We start from the raw sequence: 21,338 nt of genomic DNA, 5'->3' as shown, positions 1-21,338 counted from the left end.
TTTTTTAGTCTGATATAAATCTTTAAACTGTGGGTGGGTCAACTTGTCATGTTCAGACGATCTTTGCCCTGTCTAAGTGGACAGATTTTGGCTAGAAGATTTTGTCTGCAATTTGGACCTTTATGTTTTTGTCAAAAGTCTAGCAATGCAATACTACCCTCTCCTCAAATCAGAACAAGGTGAAACTGTAAAGGCAGCAAACCCACATCTGGCCCAAATACATTTTCCATATTCCACTGCACAACCTATTATCATATTCTTTGTGAAAGAGATACGTCTGCAAGTTTGCGTGTTTGTTTTACAGAAAGAGAGCAGAGAAACCTCCATCCTGATGTGCCACAGGTTGCTGTAAGCCCTGCAGGAAATAAAGCTTCTTAAAGCTCCAATGAAACACAGGAGTCAGCCAGCCAGCTGCTAAAGATACACAAGCAAATGAAGGGAGAGATGAAGGAAGCCATGGGAGCAGCATAAGGAAAAGAGGAAACGGGGACGGCTGCAGGTGTGAGTGGCACCCAGGGAAAAATGCTTAATGTGTAATGAATATCTAAGGAAGAAGTCCAAACCAACAAAAGGAAGAGAGCAAAGGTCTTGTGGACAGAGACCGAGGCTGAAGCACAGGAGTCAGGTTGCACAGGGAGGAAGAGTCTCTGTTTGGGAATGTGTGTGGAGTGTTCCAGAACACTGATAAAGGTGTGTGAGCATGAGCACATTATACTCTTGAGGTTCCGCTGTCCACTTTACATTCCCCCTCACCCGGAAAGAGAGGGAGTTCCCTTAACCCTTCAGGGACAGTGGACAGCTGGGGGTGTAAGATGCTTGGGGTCTTCCGACCCCAGAGGAAAAAGGATAACCTCATTCATCTTTTTATCTGTTCAGGTTTGTGTTGAAGTTTGGTGTCGTGCTGCAGGTTTCCTGTCTGTCTGAGGGTGTGCAGACAAAAGAAACTTTTCTCATCAGACACATAAATTACCCAAAAGCCCCTCCATGCTACTTGATACTGAAGGAATGCCTCTGCTCTGATCTCAGCTGTGTCGTGCTGCAGGGGAGCAAGGGGAAGAACACGTCACAAACCCTTCAATAAATCAACAACACAGGACTAAAACCATTCAGAGTAACAGAGAAAACACTAATTAATTTCCAGCGTGTTGTCGGCCACTTGTATCAGTCACTCAAACACTACTACATGTAAAAGCCTGTTTGCAGAGTGTTGGAGTTCAGTATGGCAAGATGTTAAAGATGTTCTGCTCCTTCAGACAGGCTGCAAAAAAAAATTGGTATTATGAAGTAACCGTTTTCTGAACATACAGATTTTTATAGACAAATAAGTTTTACTGGAAGATTTTTTTTTTTTTTTTTTTTTTAAGATTTAAACTACACTTAGTCCAGAAATATCTCCAGTGTAGAAATATGTCACAAGTTCTCAGAGAAAATAATATCAATCAGATCAAATACTTGAATATTTCAGAGCGGAGCAAAACTAGGGGGAATATATATATATATATATATATAATATATATATATAGATAATATATATATATATATACATATATATATATATATATAGATATATATATAAATAAATTGCAAATATATTTTTTTTTATATAATTACAAAAAAAACTAAAATAATTATAATATGTATAATTATAATATATATATATATATGATATATATATATATATAGATATATATATATATATATAATATAATATATACACACACATATATATACACACATATATACACATACATATATATATATATAAATTGCAAAATAAATAATTTTTATATAATTACAAAAATAAACAAAAAATATTAAAAATAATTCTAATTAATAATAATATCATATTTAATCACTACAAAAACATAAATAAATGAATAAATAAATTTTTTAAACTAAACAAAAATTTGAAATGTTGCATTAGCCACTAACTAAAATAAGTTAAAGCACTAAAATTAGTAAATGAAAATATTAAAAAATAAATAAAATAAAATGGCAAAAAAAAAAATTGACTAAAAAGTACATCTGAAAATATATAAATGAAAAGGCAATGTAAATAAAATAAAAAGAACGATAATAGTATATAATACTAATATAATACTGGCCAATTTTTATCGCATTCATGGCCTCAGTGTGAAAAAGCATATTTCAAAAATAGTCTGTTTTGTGTCACTTTGTCCCATTACGTTGTGCGAGCAGACCTTAAATCTAGGTGCACTAGGAGACAAAGCGAACAACAGGACTTTCTTTTCACAAACACACACACAAAAGCCATATACAACTGGTTGTAAACCTGTGGTGTGTACAGAGCACGAGGAAGAGTAAAGCAAAATGAAACACAATTAAAAAAAGACACAAAAAAAATGAAGATTCAGTAGCGAGAATGAGGACAGACAGAGAGGAGCGAAAGAAAGAGAGGTTGAAGTACATTGAAAGCATTTCCACGATGTTCCAATAAAAGGCCTCTGAATGAGCAGAGTGGTAATCATTAAAAAACTCCATCTATTCTGAGCCAGTCCATTAAGCAGGCGGGGGAGAGAGCGAGGACAGTCCATTAAGCAGACCAGGGGGGAGAGAGAGCACATAGAGAGAGAAACAAATGGCTATACTTCACTAACTCCACAAGAAGCTTGCATAAAATGCATTCACACACTGTATGGCCATATGCCATTGCCATCAGAACATAGAGGGGCTATTTCAGATGAGCATTTTATTGAAGCAGAAGAGGAAAAAAGTGAGCAAATGATTGAAAATGCAACAAACGAGAAGGGACGCTTATGAAAGAACACAAAATAGTGAATCAATGTCTCGCTGCTAGTTTCAGTCTGGAATCTTTAATGGAAACCTTGAAACCTTCTGCAAAAATAACCACAAAAAAACAAAACTCCTCATTAATCAGCTGTAATGCACTGAGAACCCTTTTGTTTTAGTATGTTTTCAGCTGAATATATTTTAAAGGTGATGTGTGTGCTGGCCAACGTGTTTGAAAACAGCACTAAACACCAGTTGTGGTTTGGAAAACACACACTGCAGCTTTAACATGTACAAAAATACATTTAAAATACATTGTAACTCAACTTTATCCAGTTTTAATGTGCACCCATGTTTAATATATTTAGAAAAATTAATGATGAACATTTTAAGACCAGTTTGGTTCCAGCGGGTTGTTTAGTGTGGATCAGTTTGATTATGTAGTCAAGATGAGCGGATGGCAAAACCAGCAGGGAAACATATCTTACAAGATCAATAGGATGCAGTGTGCTGCTTTTAACTGCTATATGGCTGGACCACCACTTGTAAGTCATGATTAGCTGATATTTTTCCAGTAAGGTTTTAAGTATTTATAGCAGCACTACTGCACATTCTTTGAGCATTAGACCACAATACTTGATGTATAATATGTTACATATCTAATGTTGATGACATGAGATCAGGACTCTGAAAGAGCGTTGAGGAGTGTGTCATGCAGTTTTACCATGTACTCTGCCATTCCCATCTTCCATCTGAGGAGGTCCAAGAGCAGAATCGCTACTGCTCCGCACCAGCGAGGAGTACCTGAAACACAAACACACATAATGAAATATAATATAAAATACCATTACAATATATATGCATACAAACGTTTCGGGCAGGATTGTACTACTTTTATTCAGCAGCAGGGGATGCATTAAATTGATCAAAGTGGCAAGGAAAGACATCTATAAATGTTACACGGTGTGAATATTCCCCCCTTGTGTTCTAACAGAGAGCCATAAAGAGAAAACTGTGGAAGACATGCTTATTATTTAGACTAAAATTAATTAGTTCTTGTACATTTGGAGTTGAATGAGCTACAATAGCTGTTTTAGTTGAAAAAACAACGAAAATACTCCTCACTTAATATATTCTGTCTCTCAGCAATACATCACATTATGGACAATCAAATGTGTTTGTGATGTTGTTCATAATTTGTCTTCTCTTAAGCCCAGTGTGCTGCGTTTTCGTGACTGGACATGAGTGTTTGTTTGTCTTTACCAGTTGCATTCCTCCGGCTCAGAAGCTGAAGCTGACTCTGAACCCGTGAGTTAAACACAGTTTTAAATCTCACTTATTCACCACTCCATGGAGGCAGGGGCACGTCAAGCACCCTGTTTGTGAGTGAGGGAGGAAAAAAAGCTGACGGCGTTTTTCAAGAAGGTTTTTAAAGGAATATTTTTGTTCTTTTTTTCTGCACAGCAAACAGCGGCTGTCTGGGTGTCAGAGGCTCTGACATGATGCTGTGTTAAATTCCAGTCTGCTGCCTCCCTCAGCACGCCCGCATGCATTTTCAGACCTGTTGCTTCCCATCACTGGTTAATAGTTTAAAATGCCTTTAAAAGCAGGGGGTCAGCAGTGTGTCCAGCCTTACTCATATCTGGGTCTTCAGTCAAACCTGAACATTCAAGCCTTCATGCACTCTCTACTGCCTACTAAAGCACAAGGTCTAGCGAGATGAAAGCCCCTTTGGCTGGCCTTCGGACTTGCTTTCAAAGTGACTATAAGGAGACACAGTTACTCTTGAAGACCTCCAGCTGTTCAGAGAGACAGCATGTGTGCTGCTCCTCTACATTCAGTCAATTGCTTCTAAAAAACAGCCCAACAGAGGAACATGACATCATAATCCAGCAGAAGGATCCCAATATAATGGCTCAAGGGCATGAATACAGATAAATATGTTTAATAAAGGGCTGTGTAAACTGAAAGAATGTACATTGTGTTGACTTCTGACAATGCAATGATCTATATTAGGGGAGAACCGATATAGAAACATTGACTGATACAATAGGCAATTTTTTGTTTAGTTCTTCTGCCTCTTTTCCCATTTTTTTTTTTTTTAAAAACCAAAATTTTTAGATTATTTTTAAGCAATATTATATATCAACTATAATATAATATAATATAATAATAATATATACATAAAACTACAGTACCCGCAGGACTAGGTAAGTGAGTTTTGATTGATGTACTTATTTATTATTTTAGTTGTTAGTATATATATATATATATATATAATATATACTATTATATCATAATATATATAATAGAGTTATATATATATATAATATATAGAATATATATATTTTTATATTCCACATATATAGATTAGTGTTTTTGATTTTGTATGTTTGTTTTTTTGTGTTTTAGTTTTTATTTATTTATTTTATATTATTTTTTTAATTTATCATGTTTTAATTAAAGTGATCAAAATTAGTATTAGATTCATTTATAATTTTATTTTCATGAACAACATTTTCAACATTGATAAAATAAATATTTCTTGAGCATCAAATCAGCATATTACAGTGATTTCTGAAGGATCATGTGACACTGAATATTGCTGAACAACATTTTCAACATTGATAAAATAAATATTTTTAAAAAAATATAATTACAATAGAAAACAAACATTATATTACTGTTTTTACTCTATTTTTTAACAAATAAATGCAGCCTTGGTGAGCATGAGACACTTTCATTAAAACCTTTGAACAGTAATAACATAACATAACATAACACAATATAATAATATAATATAAAATTCAAATATTATAATAACATTATAGCCTGTTAACAGGCTGTGCTATACTGTGAAAATAGTCATTGACAATAATGACAACGTAAAATAAATTAAAAATATATATGTTTTATTAATTTTACAATATTTTTGGGGTGTGAAAGGAGGGTAAATTGTTTGAAGAACCCCTGAATGGTTGTATTACAAAACATTCCCCCGGAGGACTCTTGGTGTGGACCCCTTGTTCTATACTCTTTTGTTTCCTATATGAACTTCCTGTATTATAAGATCATTTCCTTCTTTTCATTCTACTCAAAAATAAGAATAAAAAGTTCTTCCTCAAGCAGGAATTAAATTCAGATGGCTATCACCCAAAAAGACAGTGAAACGAACTGAACCATGACTATGGATTTATGAAAACATCATGAACCATGACTATTGCCCATCATCATACAGAAAAAAAAGCAGACAGCAAGAGTAAGAGAGAAGAGTGTTAAAAAAAAAAAGCAGGGGGGGGGGGGGGGGGAAACAGACAGACACAGAACTGTAAGGATCTTCTCCACTGGGCGGTCAAAAGGGGTTTCTTCCTGTGGGGCTTGTCTCTGTCAGACAGTGTTGTGGATCTCTGCTGTAAGGGCCCAGTCTAATCAAAGGCTACTTCAACACAGAACACTGACACCCTGAATAAATGAGTCACAATAAGACTGACAATAACAGAACGAGAACAACTAATTACAGGTAACCACTATAAAAAAATCAACCATATTAAAAGGCTTACTATATCCTGTAAAACACCTTTTATCAAGGAAAAAGCTTAGGTCAACATTGGTCTTTTCAAAAACACTTAAAAAACGAATTACTACACTATACACTAGATGTTTTTTCAAACACTGACAAAAGACTACACTTTGCACCAATTGTTCAAAAAACTCAACTGTAGTCAAAGTGTCTTTGCATTTTGTTTTATATAATTTTCCTCTCTTTCTTAAAAATTTAACAGGCTGTTTCTGATACTGTACTTTTAAGATGTCCTACATGTAAATAGCCTGTTTTAATTGGCTAGACTCTTTGAAATTAGGGGTAAAATTCACACTGTATTTTAAATTAAATTTGTACAAAATAATTAATGTCCATATGCAAACACAGGTGGTTATTAATTTAAACATGTCTCCTTTTTAAATTCACTGTTAAAAATTAAAAATATAGTAACTAAACACCTCATTATTGTCATCTCATCTTGTCAGGTTTTCAGGTACAATCTATCTAAACAATTCCTAAATCAAGATTTACCACATTTAATTCCAGGGCACAAAATAATTCATCTTTAAAACCAAGACTTAATATCTCATTAAAATTCAGTTTTAGTTTAAAAAAATGCAGTTTTTTTGCTTAATTTTGCTTAAAATTCGGTTTAGTTTCTCAGTGTTCTAGATCTAAAAACTGTTCAAGCTAAGCAGTGTTCCTTCACATATGAACAGTGGCATCTAAATTCAGCAGATCTCCATTAAGCATCAGAGTTAAGCAGCTATGTTCTGCAATGACACGGAACAAGAGTGAACACCTTAAGCACAATTAGAAAGACTGGCCTTCCTCCCCATAGTTCCTCAGCATCCATCACTCGATTAGCCTTGCATGATTCGCACTCAGTGGATGTTCGTTAAGACTCCATCTTTGACTGATTTTGGCCGCAGCTTATTCCTCAGTCTCAGACCACCGCTGCCTCCGGTTCCTACTGGTGCGGATGAGAGCCGAAGACCATTAAAGGAGAGGGTAACGGATGGTGTGTCAGGCAACATGATTAGGGTAGAATTTAGACTCACAGGATCAAGGCAGATGGAGACGAGCGGGGGGACGTTCTGCTCAGTGGTCTAAAACTGTAGACCTGAGGGTCTTTACTCGTCATTGTCTCTCTTCATCTTAATCTATCTGCCTCTTCAATGTTGAATTAGTCACTTTTACTTATCTACTGCTGGATGTGTGTACAAACACAAGAGAAGTGAAGCAAGTCAATGATGTGCATTTTTGTGCATTTTATGACAGCTGCAAGCTCAGAACAGTCCTTTGAGGACATAATTCAATGCTGAAGTCATACTACAGACACAACATTTGGATTTCAAACCCCTGGGGTCTCACCAAGCCCCAGAAAATGTATAGACATATGTCAAAAATATTTGTAAGGTCAAGTATTGATCCTGATTGAAAGAACACCCTGGATGCACTTAAATCTGGAGCTATTTGATTGAAACCAAAAAAAAATAGAAAAAAAAATCAATGTTCTTTTCACAAACTCATCATTTCACAATGTGTGTTTTGTGGATGTGTGTTGGGGGGCAGGAGAAATGCTAAACGGGAGGGAATTCTAAATGGTACAATCTTGTACTATACTGATAAAAAAAAATAAAAAACCTTGAATTAAAAAAATAATCATTGGTATTTGCATTAGACTAGTCACTTTCTGAAGTCTTGTGATTAATTTTCTGGTGATAGCAAATGAACAATTGTGATTAATTTTCTGGTGATAGCAAATGAACAAAGCAAGAAATTATGAATTTTATTCAAGGATGCTTTAAATTGATCAAAGACTAAAGGACTGTGTTCAGAATGGGATTCTAGCATACTGCAATACTGAATACTGTGCAGTTTGCATATGTACAGGCTATTATTTTACAATAGTATGTAAAATAGAACGCATTACACTACAATAAAACATTCCAAACTGTAGTATATCTTAACATTTGTTGTCAATTAACCTCATCACATGATGTTTAATGCTTTCAGTATTGTCTAGTAACAAAACAAAAAATAAAATAAAATGGTTTATTTTTCCTTTTAATCAAATTCTGTAAAAAAAATGCTAAGATATGTCTTGGCAGTCTGACCAATTTTTAATCAATCAGAAAGAGATTGTTTTTTTTGTTTTTTTTTTAATTTGCAGATTGCATTCATCATAAAAGGTCGACTAAACTACATTGCTTCATATCCCCATATATGTGTGGCACCCAAATAAACTTGTATACTGTCTACAGTATAAATACTATAAAAAGCAGAAATAGTAGAAGTGTTAAGCAAGTATGCCCTTCTGAAATAATTATAAGCATTGTCCTGAAAAAGTAAATATACAGCACTCTTCAGGATCAATTTATCGATTTATTTTTTTTATTTGCAAGAAATTATGAATTTTATTCAAGGATGCTTTAAATTGATCAAAGTGATTTAAAATATATAAACTTTTTTTTTTTATACTTTGTTTTTCTTTTAAAACTTTCTTTTTATCTTTATATTTATATATAAAGGGTTTCCATAAAAATATTAAGCAGCAATTTCAACGTGATAATAATAATAAATGTTTCTAAAGCACCAAATCATATTAAAATGATTTCTGTAGGACCATGTGACACTGAAGACTGGAGTTATGATCCTGGAGTTTTGGTTTTAAATCATTTGGGTTTACATCATATGAGTATATGACATTTTTAAAAAGCAGTTATTTTAAAATATAAATACATTTTTTGATCAACTAAATGTAGCCTTAGGTGACTGTTTCCCCCCCCCCCAATTTCAAAAACATTTATAAAACATTTGTACTGACCCCCAACTTTTGTTGTGCAGTGTTAAGGTGTTAATTGATAATGCATAAAATAATAAAATATGTAGTGTAGTCTTTTATTGATTTGAAAATCTGCTGCACCTCTCAGTTTTCTGTATGATTAAAGATGGAAGAGGGGGACCCTCTAAGAGACCTCTGACCTAAAGCATGTACCTTCTCTCTCCTTCATCTGACTCCGCCCTAAAATCACGATCAGATCTCCCTTCTCTCTCCTGCTGTCTGTCCTTTTTCATGGGCGTCCTATTCCTTTCCTTCGTTATCCTGGCTTTTTCATCCCTCGTTCTCGTCTCCCTGGCCTATCTCCACGCTTGAGGGCATGACAAATGCTGCGTTAGACACTATGCTGCCATGTGGCCTGTTTGGGATTAGGCGGGAGATCGCGGCGGAGATGTTTACACTGCCCATCAGTGCCGGTACTTCAGCAGACTGCAAGGTCAGCATGGAAGAGAGAGACCTGTGTACGCGGTCAATGGAGAGAGGTTGAGAGTGCCAGAGGTAATTTAAAACAGAAGCTCCTGAGGGACACATTACCCACAAGACCAACAAAGAGACCCAAAGGTTAGAGACAGCGTCAATGAGGACAACATGGAGAAGCTTGAAAGGATTGAGCTACGTATCTCAACTTTAGAGACAGCGTCAATGAGGACAACATGGAGAATTTTTGGGTGAACTATCCTTTTATATACTGGTATGTATCACTATGTTTTCAATTAAGCTAGATAAATATACCAATCAAAAGTTTGGACGGACTAACTCATCCTTATATTATAATAGTCAAGACTTTACAACTATGAACTTAAAGTGTATCTTATTAAACTAACTTATATGGATTGAGCTACGTATCTCAACATACAGCTCTGCACGCTCTTGACATCTCTTAACAAACCTTACATTTTATTATTGCTTTTGCTTTGTAAAAGAAAAACAAAAGTATAAATACTTATTTTTTTATTATTATTATTATTAATACTTGTGCTATCAGATACAAACACTTGACAAAAACTTGAAAAACAAAAGTATAAATACTTATATTTTAATTATTTTTTTTATTATTTATTGTGCTATTGAAAAAATAATTGAAAGTGAAATGTTTTGCTGCCAGTTTGCCAAAACATTCTTTTTTTTTTTTTTTACAAGTTCTCATAAAAAGGAAATTCTTAGATTGTTTTATTTTTTACAGTTTGTCATAAAAAGGAAATTCTCTTTTCAAATGCCTTTTGTGTGTAGATTTTATTTTTACCTGTGTCCCATATTTTAAATAAACTATAACTAGAACAGATATATGTTTATTGTGTCATGTAGCAAGCTCTAATTATATCAAATTATGTAAAAAGTGTAAAAATACTGTAAAAATTGTGTGGATTTAAAATACATAAAATGCTAGTAAGTAAAATGATAGTACACATTTTTTTTCCAAACATTTAAAATGTAGTTTCCACCACAGACTGCTTTTAAACAAATTACATGTTTCAAGATGTGGACGTGACATTGTGATGGAAAATGACAATACTTTAAAAAGACTTTAGCATTTCTCCAACTTAATATTAAAAGTGAGACCCATGAGTGATGAGAACTGTCTAACGGCTTCTCCAGTGTGGCAAACTAATTTAAAGTCTTTCAACTACAGTATTTCTCATGTTTTTACTCAAGCATTCTAATGCCAAAAATCAATTGTGCTGAATGTTTAAATGTGTGTGTCGGAAAACAAAGGCTAATGTCAAACAAAATGTCTAATATCTTGACCAGGTTGAACCTTCTACAAAATTACACTGATGGAAGCATCTACATCACACATGAAGTGTGCAACATGTGAGTATGTGTAATGAGTCCACTGAAGGCGAGCGTTGTGAGAACCCAAGAGCAACCTTATTTTCAGTGATCCAAACATCCAAACAATAAACAAAGATTTGACTTGACGAGGCATGAACCGACTTGACTAGACATGAACGATTTGCCCAGATCAGACTTGACATGGCATGAACAGACTAGACTCACCAACAGCAGGTTACAACATCAATACATGACAAATCACAATGGAAACGACATGGCTACTTATAACAGACAATGAGAGTCACATGACATGAACAAACCAATGGGAAACAAGACACATGACTAAGACAACCAATCAGAACATGACACAATGAACCAGAGGAACCAATAGCATGAAGACAAGAGGGCAAGGGAAGCATGACATTAACAGCATGAAACAAACTATAAATGACACAGACATGAAAACAAGAACATGAAAACAAAACCCAAAACACCACATTACAGTATGTAGGAAATCTCTTGACTTGTGTGTGGGTTTGTACTCACTGACAGACTCCAGATGACACTGCTGGTCTCAAACAGACCTCTGGGCTTACTCATCAAAGCAGACATCACTAGTGTTTAACATATGTGTGCTAAACAGCCCCACAGTGCCAAAACAACATCCTTTCAAATCAAATTAAAATGATCTACGAGTTCACATACTCACTGACTGAACATGTATACAGTCACTTCTGGACATGTGAATACCAAAAATATGCCAGTTGTTTCCCATGTCTCCTCAATGACTGAAAAAGTAGGAACCCCTCAGGCTGAGTGCAATTTAGAGAGTAACACTGACCCCTCCTCCTCCTGTTGGTGCGAGCGAGCGTTCAGTCACTTTGTGTGTAGGATAGGCGCCGAACTTAAGGAGCTGCCCCCGGAACTTAAGGCACAGGTACACTTCCATTCAGCTTTCCTTTCCGTTTCGCACACAGCCGCATCTGCACAGCTTTCAAAAGTATACTCAACCACAGAAGATTGACACACACGGATGGATGAGCTCGACACATGCACAGTAATTTTCCAAAATGTAATTTATGTGAAATTTGTTAACGCCTGATAACACAGGCCAGAGACGCTGAAGTACGGACGCACAGAGATAAAAATACTGTAGCAGGCAGATCACTCACTGTTCTTGATGCTGAACTATTGGAAGAAAATCTGTAACAACAATACCGTGAAACCAAGATATTTACAACACACACACACACACAACACACACACACACACACACATATATATTAGGGGTGTCAGATCGATTAAAAATGTTAATCTAAATATTACTTAAATGTGGCAATTACTTGCTCTACGATCACCTATTCAATTGGGCTGTGAAAATTCCAATTACTTGCCTCTAGTCACATATTCAATTTGGCTGTGAAAAAAATTTCCAAAAAGTAAAAAAAATATATTTTAAATTGTAAGAATATTTTCACAAGATTACGTTTTTTAGTGTATGTTTCAATACAGTAAACTGTAATAACATTTAAGTCCGCGATTTTTATATCTGAAGTCTCCCTGTACATTCTACATGACAAACCGAATCAAGGTTAATGCAAAAATATAATATATGTAATACAATGCTTCTCTAGAGTTATTTTCTTTTTTATAGCTGGATCATCAAGTTTATGTAAATTGGAATGTCTCTTTTCCTGAGGTAAATGTGACTTCAATGATATTTTGTTTCCATGGTGTCTTTGTTTAGCAAAAAACGTTTATAGTTTGTCGTATTTCGCGTGAAAATATTTGAAAGCTGACCATTTGGCTTTAAAAAAACTTATTATGCGATTATTGGATGGAGCGCAGACAAGCATAAATAATGAATGGAATTAAAGACATGAAATATTTCCAAGCATTTACACTGTCTCCCTTCCAAGCAAGATGTGCCAAAATGGCTCACTTTCTTTAATAATCCCAGTTCATATGTAATAATTTATTGCATAATTATTAGGCCCACATGCTGTACAGAAATATATTTTGTAGCCTATTCAATTACTATCGGCAATGCGGTAACGTTAGACTACACAGAGCTTTGATTGATACTTCGCTTTATCCTGTCCGAAAAGACAAGACCAAAATATTACAGTTCACGCCCGCAAGAATGAACTAACAGACGCGGAATCCTAAAAAATTAATAATGTCCGAAAGCAAATCATTACTTTTCACTCTTACACCTACCTCTGACTAGGCGTAAGATTTAGTCTCAGACGTAGCACTACGCCGAGATGGTTCAACGGGTATAAATTCTACGCACGACTTAAAGCACATTTTACGTCCAGCCTAGTCTTACAATCGGGTGTACGTCCAGCTTGTGCAACTGGACGCCGGTCTGTATCTGGTGTTCCATAAGTACCTCCTGCTGTCAGAAAGTGAATATGCGTCTCATTCAGAGCTTCTGCTGCTTGTTCTGCTCAGGCATGTAGTATAATTCCTCACAAGTCTTGACAGAAACATTCTGTTTTTTGTTTCTTAAATTGCCCAGCGCGCTGCACAATCTATTCAAATGCTGAAATTGATTTTTTTTTTTTTCCTTAATAACCTTGACAGTGTTAAAAAAAATCCAAATCCAAATGATAAAAGTTTTTTTTTTTTTTTTTTTGGTAATACAAATGGTCTCAAAGTCGTTTCTCCTATATTATACCCTGTAGCCAAAACATATCACAGGTTTAATACAGTTTAAATAATTTGCTCAGTAGGTTTCTTCCAAACCTACTGCATCCACCCACTGACGCTTGTGAAAGTAGGCAGACACACCGAATAACCGTTAAAACAGGCCACTTAAAAACTTTCACACACAACACCCCCTAATATAGGGGCACCTTGTGGCCATGTCCTATGCATGAACTTACGTGTGTTAAAAAGTAGCTGGGTTCACACAGATTTGCATAAACGGTGAACCTCACTCAAGAATTCAGCCATTTCCTCCTATGCTATGCCCAGCAGCTGCCTGACTACAAATTCTATATTATCAAAGATAGCTGAAATTCATTTGTTGTTTTTTGCGCTTTGATCTTTCTTGTGGAATAATGGGGTAATAAAACAGCAATAGAGCATATAACATAGTATTACAGGACGCTTCTCTGGTAAAGGGAATTTACGTAGGACAGTCATCGACATAATGAAAGGTGGCTGATGGGATTGTGACGATGTGTGCTCTCCTGTGATCATGGTTGGCTGAGGGATGAGCTTCAGTTGGACAGGAAGAATAATCCATAGAGTGGCAGGGTCCGGCATACCTGGGTATTTGCGGGGGAACAATACAGTGCTATAAAACGAGTCTTCATACCTCTTCAGTTTTTTTCACGTTTTTTTTTTTATGGTTGCAGCCTTATGTTAAACCTGCTTTAAATACTTTTTTTTTTCCCCACATCAATCTACACTACCATACACCATAATGGACAAAGCAAAAAAGAGGTGTGTAAGAGGCGCCATGGCCTATTTAAGGATCCTAAAATCTGAGAAAGACTGCGCCCTAGACCGAACTCAAAACCTGTCCTGGCGCGCTGTTTTTGTCTGTTATTTAAAGAGCGTGTGTTAGTTCACACTGCTTATTAACACAATGGACCCACAGCAGCACACAAAACATGAACAAGATATTAAACACTTAACAGGCTTGCGATGCATAATATTTTTTGTAAGAGCTAATTAATATAAAAATGCCTAACATGTCATAATGGCTAGTCATAGTCACGCGCATGTATCAGAATTAGGCTAATCTATTGCTTGCTCGACTGGACGAGCAGACCTTTACATCCCAGGCGACGGCGTTCGCTTTTGCGCTTAGCCATAATTCGCGCGCGTGTAAATAGCAATCCGTCATGGCACGAGCGGCCTCTTGCTCTGCGAAGGAAGATGAGACTCTGATTAGTGGTTATTTGCACATTACGCCCAACACAACAACCCCCCTTACTCATTAAGAGAATAGGGGACAACCCGTTTAGCCGTTGGCGCCCCGGCGCGGCGCCCTCAACCGTTTTCCCCGCCCCGTGTTACCGATTGTTCCAAAGCCGATTTAAAAAAATCAGCAAAAGTGGATTTGGACACGCCCTGACCCCCCCCCCCCCCCACCTAATCGCCTTGCCCGTGGCTTTACATGGGAACTTTAGGTTTTTAGATCGTTTAGAATAGGGGCCGGAGAGTGCCTGCGCGGTCTTTCCTTGGGGGTGGGGCATTGTGCTCGTTCTCTCTGTCAATCCGTCTTTTGTAGCCTGCTTCACTCACAAAACACACTTACAGAAATCAAATAAGGCTTTGGCGGGACAAAAAATCGTTTGTGCGGCCGCCTAAAAAAAAAAAAAAAATTTCAACTTGTAGGTAAAAAAAACCCTGTCTTAAAGTTTTGTGACAGTAGCAGCGCCTCATGCTGTGGGGCTTGTTTTTTCAAGTTCCAGCAGGCAGGGGACTGATGGGACTTTGTCAGAGTAGAAGGAAGCTCAACACAGCAAAAATATTGAAGATAGCCTTAATGAAAAACCCAGTACAGAGCTTTCAGAACCTCAGCACTGGGCAGAAGGTTCACATCCAACAGACCACAGCCAATACATTTTATAGGACACTGTACCAGGTGCTCTTGTGTTGTCTCACTGATTTGGGAAGGTTGTTTCTTAATGATAAATCTTTGCAAGTATCATGAGTTTCCACAAAAAAACACATTTTTTTAAGGAGGTGTACAAGTCATGCAAACCAGATCACAAAAGCATACGACTTTTGTCACAGTCTTTGCTAAATGTGGTCCGAGACAGTCCCTGGCCACTCCCGTTCAGATATCACCCATGCACAATGTATGCATTTACCAATATAACCAATACATAGATTGTTGCAGGGATGAAGTATAGATTTTGCATGCCTAAACCCAGAAAACACTGTTCAGTTTATCGTTAGAATAGTTTCATAAGTTCAATGGACTTTTTAATAGGTTTTTTGATTTAAATGCCGAAAAACCAAAACAGTGCCTGTGGTTTAACACAAGTTCAAGATTATTTTCATACCATAAAAAGATATTTTCGTATTTTTACCTAACAACATTAAAACACATCAGTAATACCCCCTTGTGATTTTTAACGCTTTTAGAAGACTAGAAAAACGTGTTATTGACACACAAGTTGCTAAACTTGGGACTACAGAGGTTCTCTGGGACAATAAACACATCTCATGCGCGAACAGGAGAATGTCATCTCCTCTATTACTATTCATTACTCATCTGCTCTATTACTATTCTATTATCATCTGCTCCTATTAAATCTTTTATTACAGCCTCATAGTCTTAATATTTATACTCACAATCTTGCAACTATTCTAATTCAGGAAAAAAATTTTAAATATTAAAGACTGAGAGGAGCAGATACAAGTTCAGATGCAGTTGAAAAAAATGTAAACATAAAGACTGTTCATCAAAGGATACAGAAACAGCGTTGCCAACATCTGGGGCTTTCAAAAGTAAAAATCCTTCCATTCTATTTTCTCCATAGGGGAACTGATTTTAACGAGTAACTTACAAAACCTTAACACCTAGAAACCAGATTCTACTGTGAGCTCTACAAAGTTGTTAATCGTTAGCATTTTTGTCATCAGTGTGGAAAAAAAACTATATTATCCATGACTATGCAAAGAAAATCTCCACCATTCAGAGAAGTTATTTTCCTACACTCTCAAATGACTTAAAGCTCAACAGACAAAACTTATTGTGAATAGAAACTTTGATGAAATAAGTAGATCTAAATATATTGCTGTTATCAATAGTTTGTTATTACAAGATTTGTTGATTAATTGTATAGCAGTATCTTTAACTTTTCATGCTTAATTTGATAACAGACATGTTAATGTGATTTTAACTTCTTTTGCGTCATCTTGTGCTTGAAAGGACAAATTACACAAAATTATGTTAAAAGTTAAAATATCCTTGAAAAAACTGCCGGTTTTGTCTGAACGTAAACAGTTGATAAGGAAAATGCATGTATAGCAGTACATTGGATCCGTGCATGAGGTCTTAAAGTGACAGCAGTCTAATATTCCTGCTGCAGCCTGTGCCATTAATGTTAATCAAAGAACAATAGAAAAAGTAATAACTCAATGACCTTGACTGAATAACTTTTGTAACTTTAATAAGTATTAATCTATATTTAAAAAAAAAAAAAAAACTTTGCAGTGTTATTCTACATTTGATTTCAATTTCTGTACCTCAATTTTGTTCAGTTGTATTTCTTTGTGCTATTATGTCTTATTTTTTACAGACTGAATACTTAAAAAATGTTAGAAATCTATATTACTCTAGTTATTTTTGCTGTGGTAAACCATAGGTAAAATTTCCTCATGCAAGTGTTTTTTAGGCTGCTGACTTTGGTTCATGGTATTCACCTGCAACAGGAATATTTAGCAAAAAAAGACAGAATAAATATGTTTTTGATATCTAAATGGTTGACTTCATTTTTTTTATTTTATACCTAATCGGGAAGAATTGGAATCTCTAAAATTCAAACAATCAACCCTATTTATAGCCTGTTTTTTTTTTTTTTTTTTTTTTTTTTTTTACTTCTGGTGATTTTATTTAGGCTTCAAAATTCATAAATGTTGTGTTTGAACATTATCATGGTGAACAAAACATATAACATACATAAACTTTTGTTGTTCACAGAGCTTTTTTTCTGCAATAATCCCAAAGCCAATGGAAAAATACAAATGTTTTTTTTTTTTTTAATCGAGGGAACCAGGGTGATGCTAATGTCCAGGTTTGCTACACAAAAATGTCGCGTCACTATTGAAAACACATGTTAATGTCAGGTGTTAAAAACACACCTCGAGACCCCTGAATTCTGCCAGACAGAGGGCGCATGGACCGGTTTATGTTCATATGCCATGCGAGAACACCTTTGAGTTGAAATTTCAAACAATCTCCTACCACTTTCTTTCGCCACTCAAACATCATGACTGTATATGCAGAGGCGCGTGTGATCTCTCTTCTTAACAAATGATCCAGATACATGACAAACAGCATATTTACAGCCATGGAGAATGAAAGAGAAAAAGATCATTCAGTCAACTGACACCTCCACCTTGAAGTAGAAACGAGGAAACTCAAGTACTTCCCAGGAATGCCTGGATCGCGAAAGAAAAAGCCATTTTTTTTCAGCACGCTAAACTTAGCGAGACCCGTGTCTACTTTCACAGTGAAATATAATAAAAAAAACAAAGGGGCAGATTTACAAGAATAGACAGTAACTCACACGTGAGAATATATATACACGAGTCTTTTTGTTTTTTTTTTGTGGGTTTTTTTTTTGAGAGTGTAAACATGTTCTAAATCACACACTCTGACATTTAGAAGAAATAGGTGTGTGTTTTCTGTATTGGGAGTGTGCATGACATCAGGCGAGGTGGTGAAACCTGCCCAGATGAAAAAACACATGGCTCCCTGAGGAGCAGTAGTACAGAACCGAAATGACTGAAGTATTCCAGACCTGTCCAAACTAAGAGAATATCTCCTTCCAAAAATATATATAAGGAAAAAAAATGCCAGAGGTCTGAATATAAAAGTTTTCGTACTTCTCAGCATCATGTTTTTTTTTTTTTTTTTATCTATGATGGAGACATTCTTCAGGCAGATATTATTATAGTTCAAAGACATGAAACAAGAGAGGTTGGTTAAGGCGAGCTGTGTATTAAAAAGTGATACTTTAATATGAGTGAGTGCCATAATGCAGTAAGAACAGTGTGCATTTGTTCACAGCTACATGTGTGAGTCAGAGCAATTTCAAACTTAAAACAGTACCCGATTATGCCACTTTCATAGTGGCAGTCTATTATTTCACTCACCATAACTCAAAGCTCATATGTGTTTGATCCAGCTCTGTTTCTCTAATGCGGACACATTCACTACTACACCTTTCTTTTTTTTTACAGATTAACTATATTGTACTTATCTTTTCTATTGGATACATACTGGACTTGAGGGCAGATGAGTTGACTTCGATCTCTCCCTCCTTTGATTGGCTGGAAGCTTGGGTGAGTTCAGAGTCGTGAGGGTTCTGGAGCTGGACTGTCCGGTTTAGGCTGCTGCCTGTCCCTCCCTTGTTCCAATCCCGGGACTCATGGCTCCCCCTCTGCTGAATTTTACCCCTTTTTCCTCGTAGATACAGCGACATCAAAGGCTGTGGGACACACAGCACAACAGTAAAATTCTTGAGCAGATACAGGTCAGATGCAGTTGAAATGTACACATAAAGACAAGTTCACAGAGGAAGAGAGTGCAACATTTGGGCTTTCAAAAGTAAAAATTCCATTTTTTTTTTTTTTTTTTTCATTGGGGAGCTGATTTTTAAGCGGCTAACTTACAAAACCTTAAGACCTAGAAACCTTGACAGGAAATAAATCTCCACCATTTCAGAGGAAGTTATTTTTCCTACACTCTTAAAGTTGCCTTAAAGTCTCAACAGAAAAAAACTCATTTGTGAATAGAAACCTTTGAAAGTCATATGATGCATGCTACAAAGAACATTTTTGTGTATTTGGTGTAATGAAATGTGTTTATGGGTTTAAGGTAAAAAAAAAAACATGCTTAAACCGGAGTTTTACATTATTGTGTTTTCATTCCTACTATGCCGCCCCTTCTGAAACTTGGCGTTAATTTTCACAAGGCTCATCGCTCTAGCCGAGGTGTGCTGTGATTGGCCCAAGCCATCCCAGCATGCGTTGTGATTTGCCTAGTCTCTGCCACGAGACGAAATGTTAAATTTCTTAACGTTATGCAAAATTCTTCCACATACTAATTTTAGTGAGATGGGAAAAGCAAGAACCAGCTGCTTTTGAAGCGCTGTCACTATGTTAACTTAGAAAGAACATTCTTGATTGGAGATCTAGTTTTGCAACTCTGGGCATTCCTCCTTTATTCACTCAAGAGCTGTAACACCCAAGAAAGGGAAAATTTTGAAATCTAATTATATGGACTCCCTTTAATGAAAAAGTATGTATCCAAAAACATATTGCTTGTTTATTTTTATTTTCTGAAGAACCTTATTAAACATTGAAAACATGAAAGACTTAATGAAAATAGTGATTTAATTATTACATATGAAATGCAAGCTACAATGTTATAAAATAAATTGGACAAAATATATGGAAGAGGGATGCAGTTATTTAAACAACAACATTCAATTATTATACTGTTTTACTTTATTTTAGATCAAATAATCCCATCCTTGTGAGTATAAGAGATCTCGACCAAAAACATTTTCACCAACCCAAAATGTTTAAACCGAAGTGTCAAAGGGGTTTTAGTAATTATAACCTGTGATGCATTATAGGTAAAATTTATGTGAAATTGGGAAACATGGAATGGAAAATACTCAAATAGTGCTCTGTCAGGATACCATCGGAAAGGATAGCCACAATGAAAGGCTTAATTTGAAGTTGGGGGTATGGTTCCACTGGTTACCCCCTGGCTCATCCAAGCAAAACAGTGATACTTAGGAGCAGGGAGAGTGGCACTGATTCCTGCTGCATCTGATTAGAAGCTCCTGAGCCAAGCGATAGCTGCTTAATAATTTTGACCTGACAAGGACATTATAAAGGGAATTATGATTTAGTGCTGGTTCTAGATTGGACTATTGAGTGTTGAAGATGAAGCTGACCTAACTGGTCTGCTAGAAACTGGAATGCATCTACTTCATACCCAATGAGCAAAGAACAAACCCATTTACACTGGTCTTGGCTACTGGGATTGTGGACACCAGAGGACACTGGTTGGTTCAGCATGGTTATGTGGGTTATTTTGGATTGGCATGCACATCCATCATTTCTAGTTGTGTGAGGCCTTGCCAGCCCCACGGAAGCACAGCTTATATATGCATTCTGTCCCTATTCCAGAGTCACCTGACACCTGCACTTTAGACTTGCCACCTGCTGTTCTAGGGGTCAGCATAAAGAAAATTTAGAGCAGGGCAAGGAAGTGAACAACCAGCGAGACAGAAAGTAGAGGATTCTGCTGGTAAAACTGAGGGCCTCACCCAGAGGAGGGTAAAGGAGAGCAACCATATGGAATAAACACACACACTGTGATACTCAGGAAACTGTCTTCAGCGTGACTGTGTATATGGACTTAAGAGAGTTGTAGGCAAAGCAAGTGATCCAAAGTGCCATATCTTTCTCCTGATTATGGAATATTATATTATGCATCTATTTTATTATTCATCTAATTGCTATGACAATGGAGTTATTTAGCTTGATAACTCATTTTAGTATTTCCATCATGTCTTGGATAAACTGGGAATTTATTAAACTCTGCAATGTAAATGTTTTGTAGAAAAACCCATTACGGCGGATGGAAGGATATAGAAATTGGATTTAAATCAAAATTGAATTTTGTCAGTAGGTAATGTCAGGATAGCAAGTATG

General features: G+C 36.0%; 1 protein-coding gene across 1 annotated transcript in view; it reads right to left on the bottom strand.

Moving 5' to 3' along the window:
- The window catches only part of LOC109090008 (partitioning defective 3 homolog B-like), a 141,711-nt gene extending 121,012 nt beyond the window's left edge, over positions 1-20,699 (bottom strand). Inside the window, exons 1-3 of the mRNA XM_042763083.1 lie at positions 20,637-20,699; positions 18,885-19,096; positions 3,476-3,555 (exon numbers count right to left, since the gene is read on the bottom strand). Coding sequence (XP_042619017.1) covers positions 3,476-3,555; positions 18,885-19,096; positions 20,637-20,699 — 355 coding nt within the window. The remainder of the gene's footprint in view (positions 1-3,475; positions 3,556-18,884; positions 19,097-20,636) is intronic.
- Between the last annotated feature and the right edge of the window lie 639 nt (positions 20,700-21,338).

This window comes from Cyprinus carpio, chromosome A9, assembly GCF_018340385.1.
Source record: "Cyprinus carpio isolate SPL01 chromosome A9, ASM1834038v1, whole genome shotgun sequence".
Lineage (NCBI taxonomy): Eukaryota > Metazoa > Chordata > Actinopteri > Cypriniformes > Cyprinidae > Cyprinus > Cyprinus carpio.
This window is presented reverse-complemented; position numbering and strand designations above follow the sequence as displayed.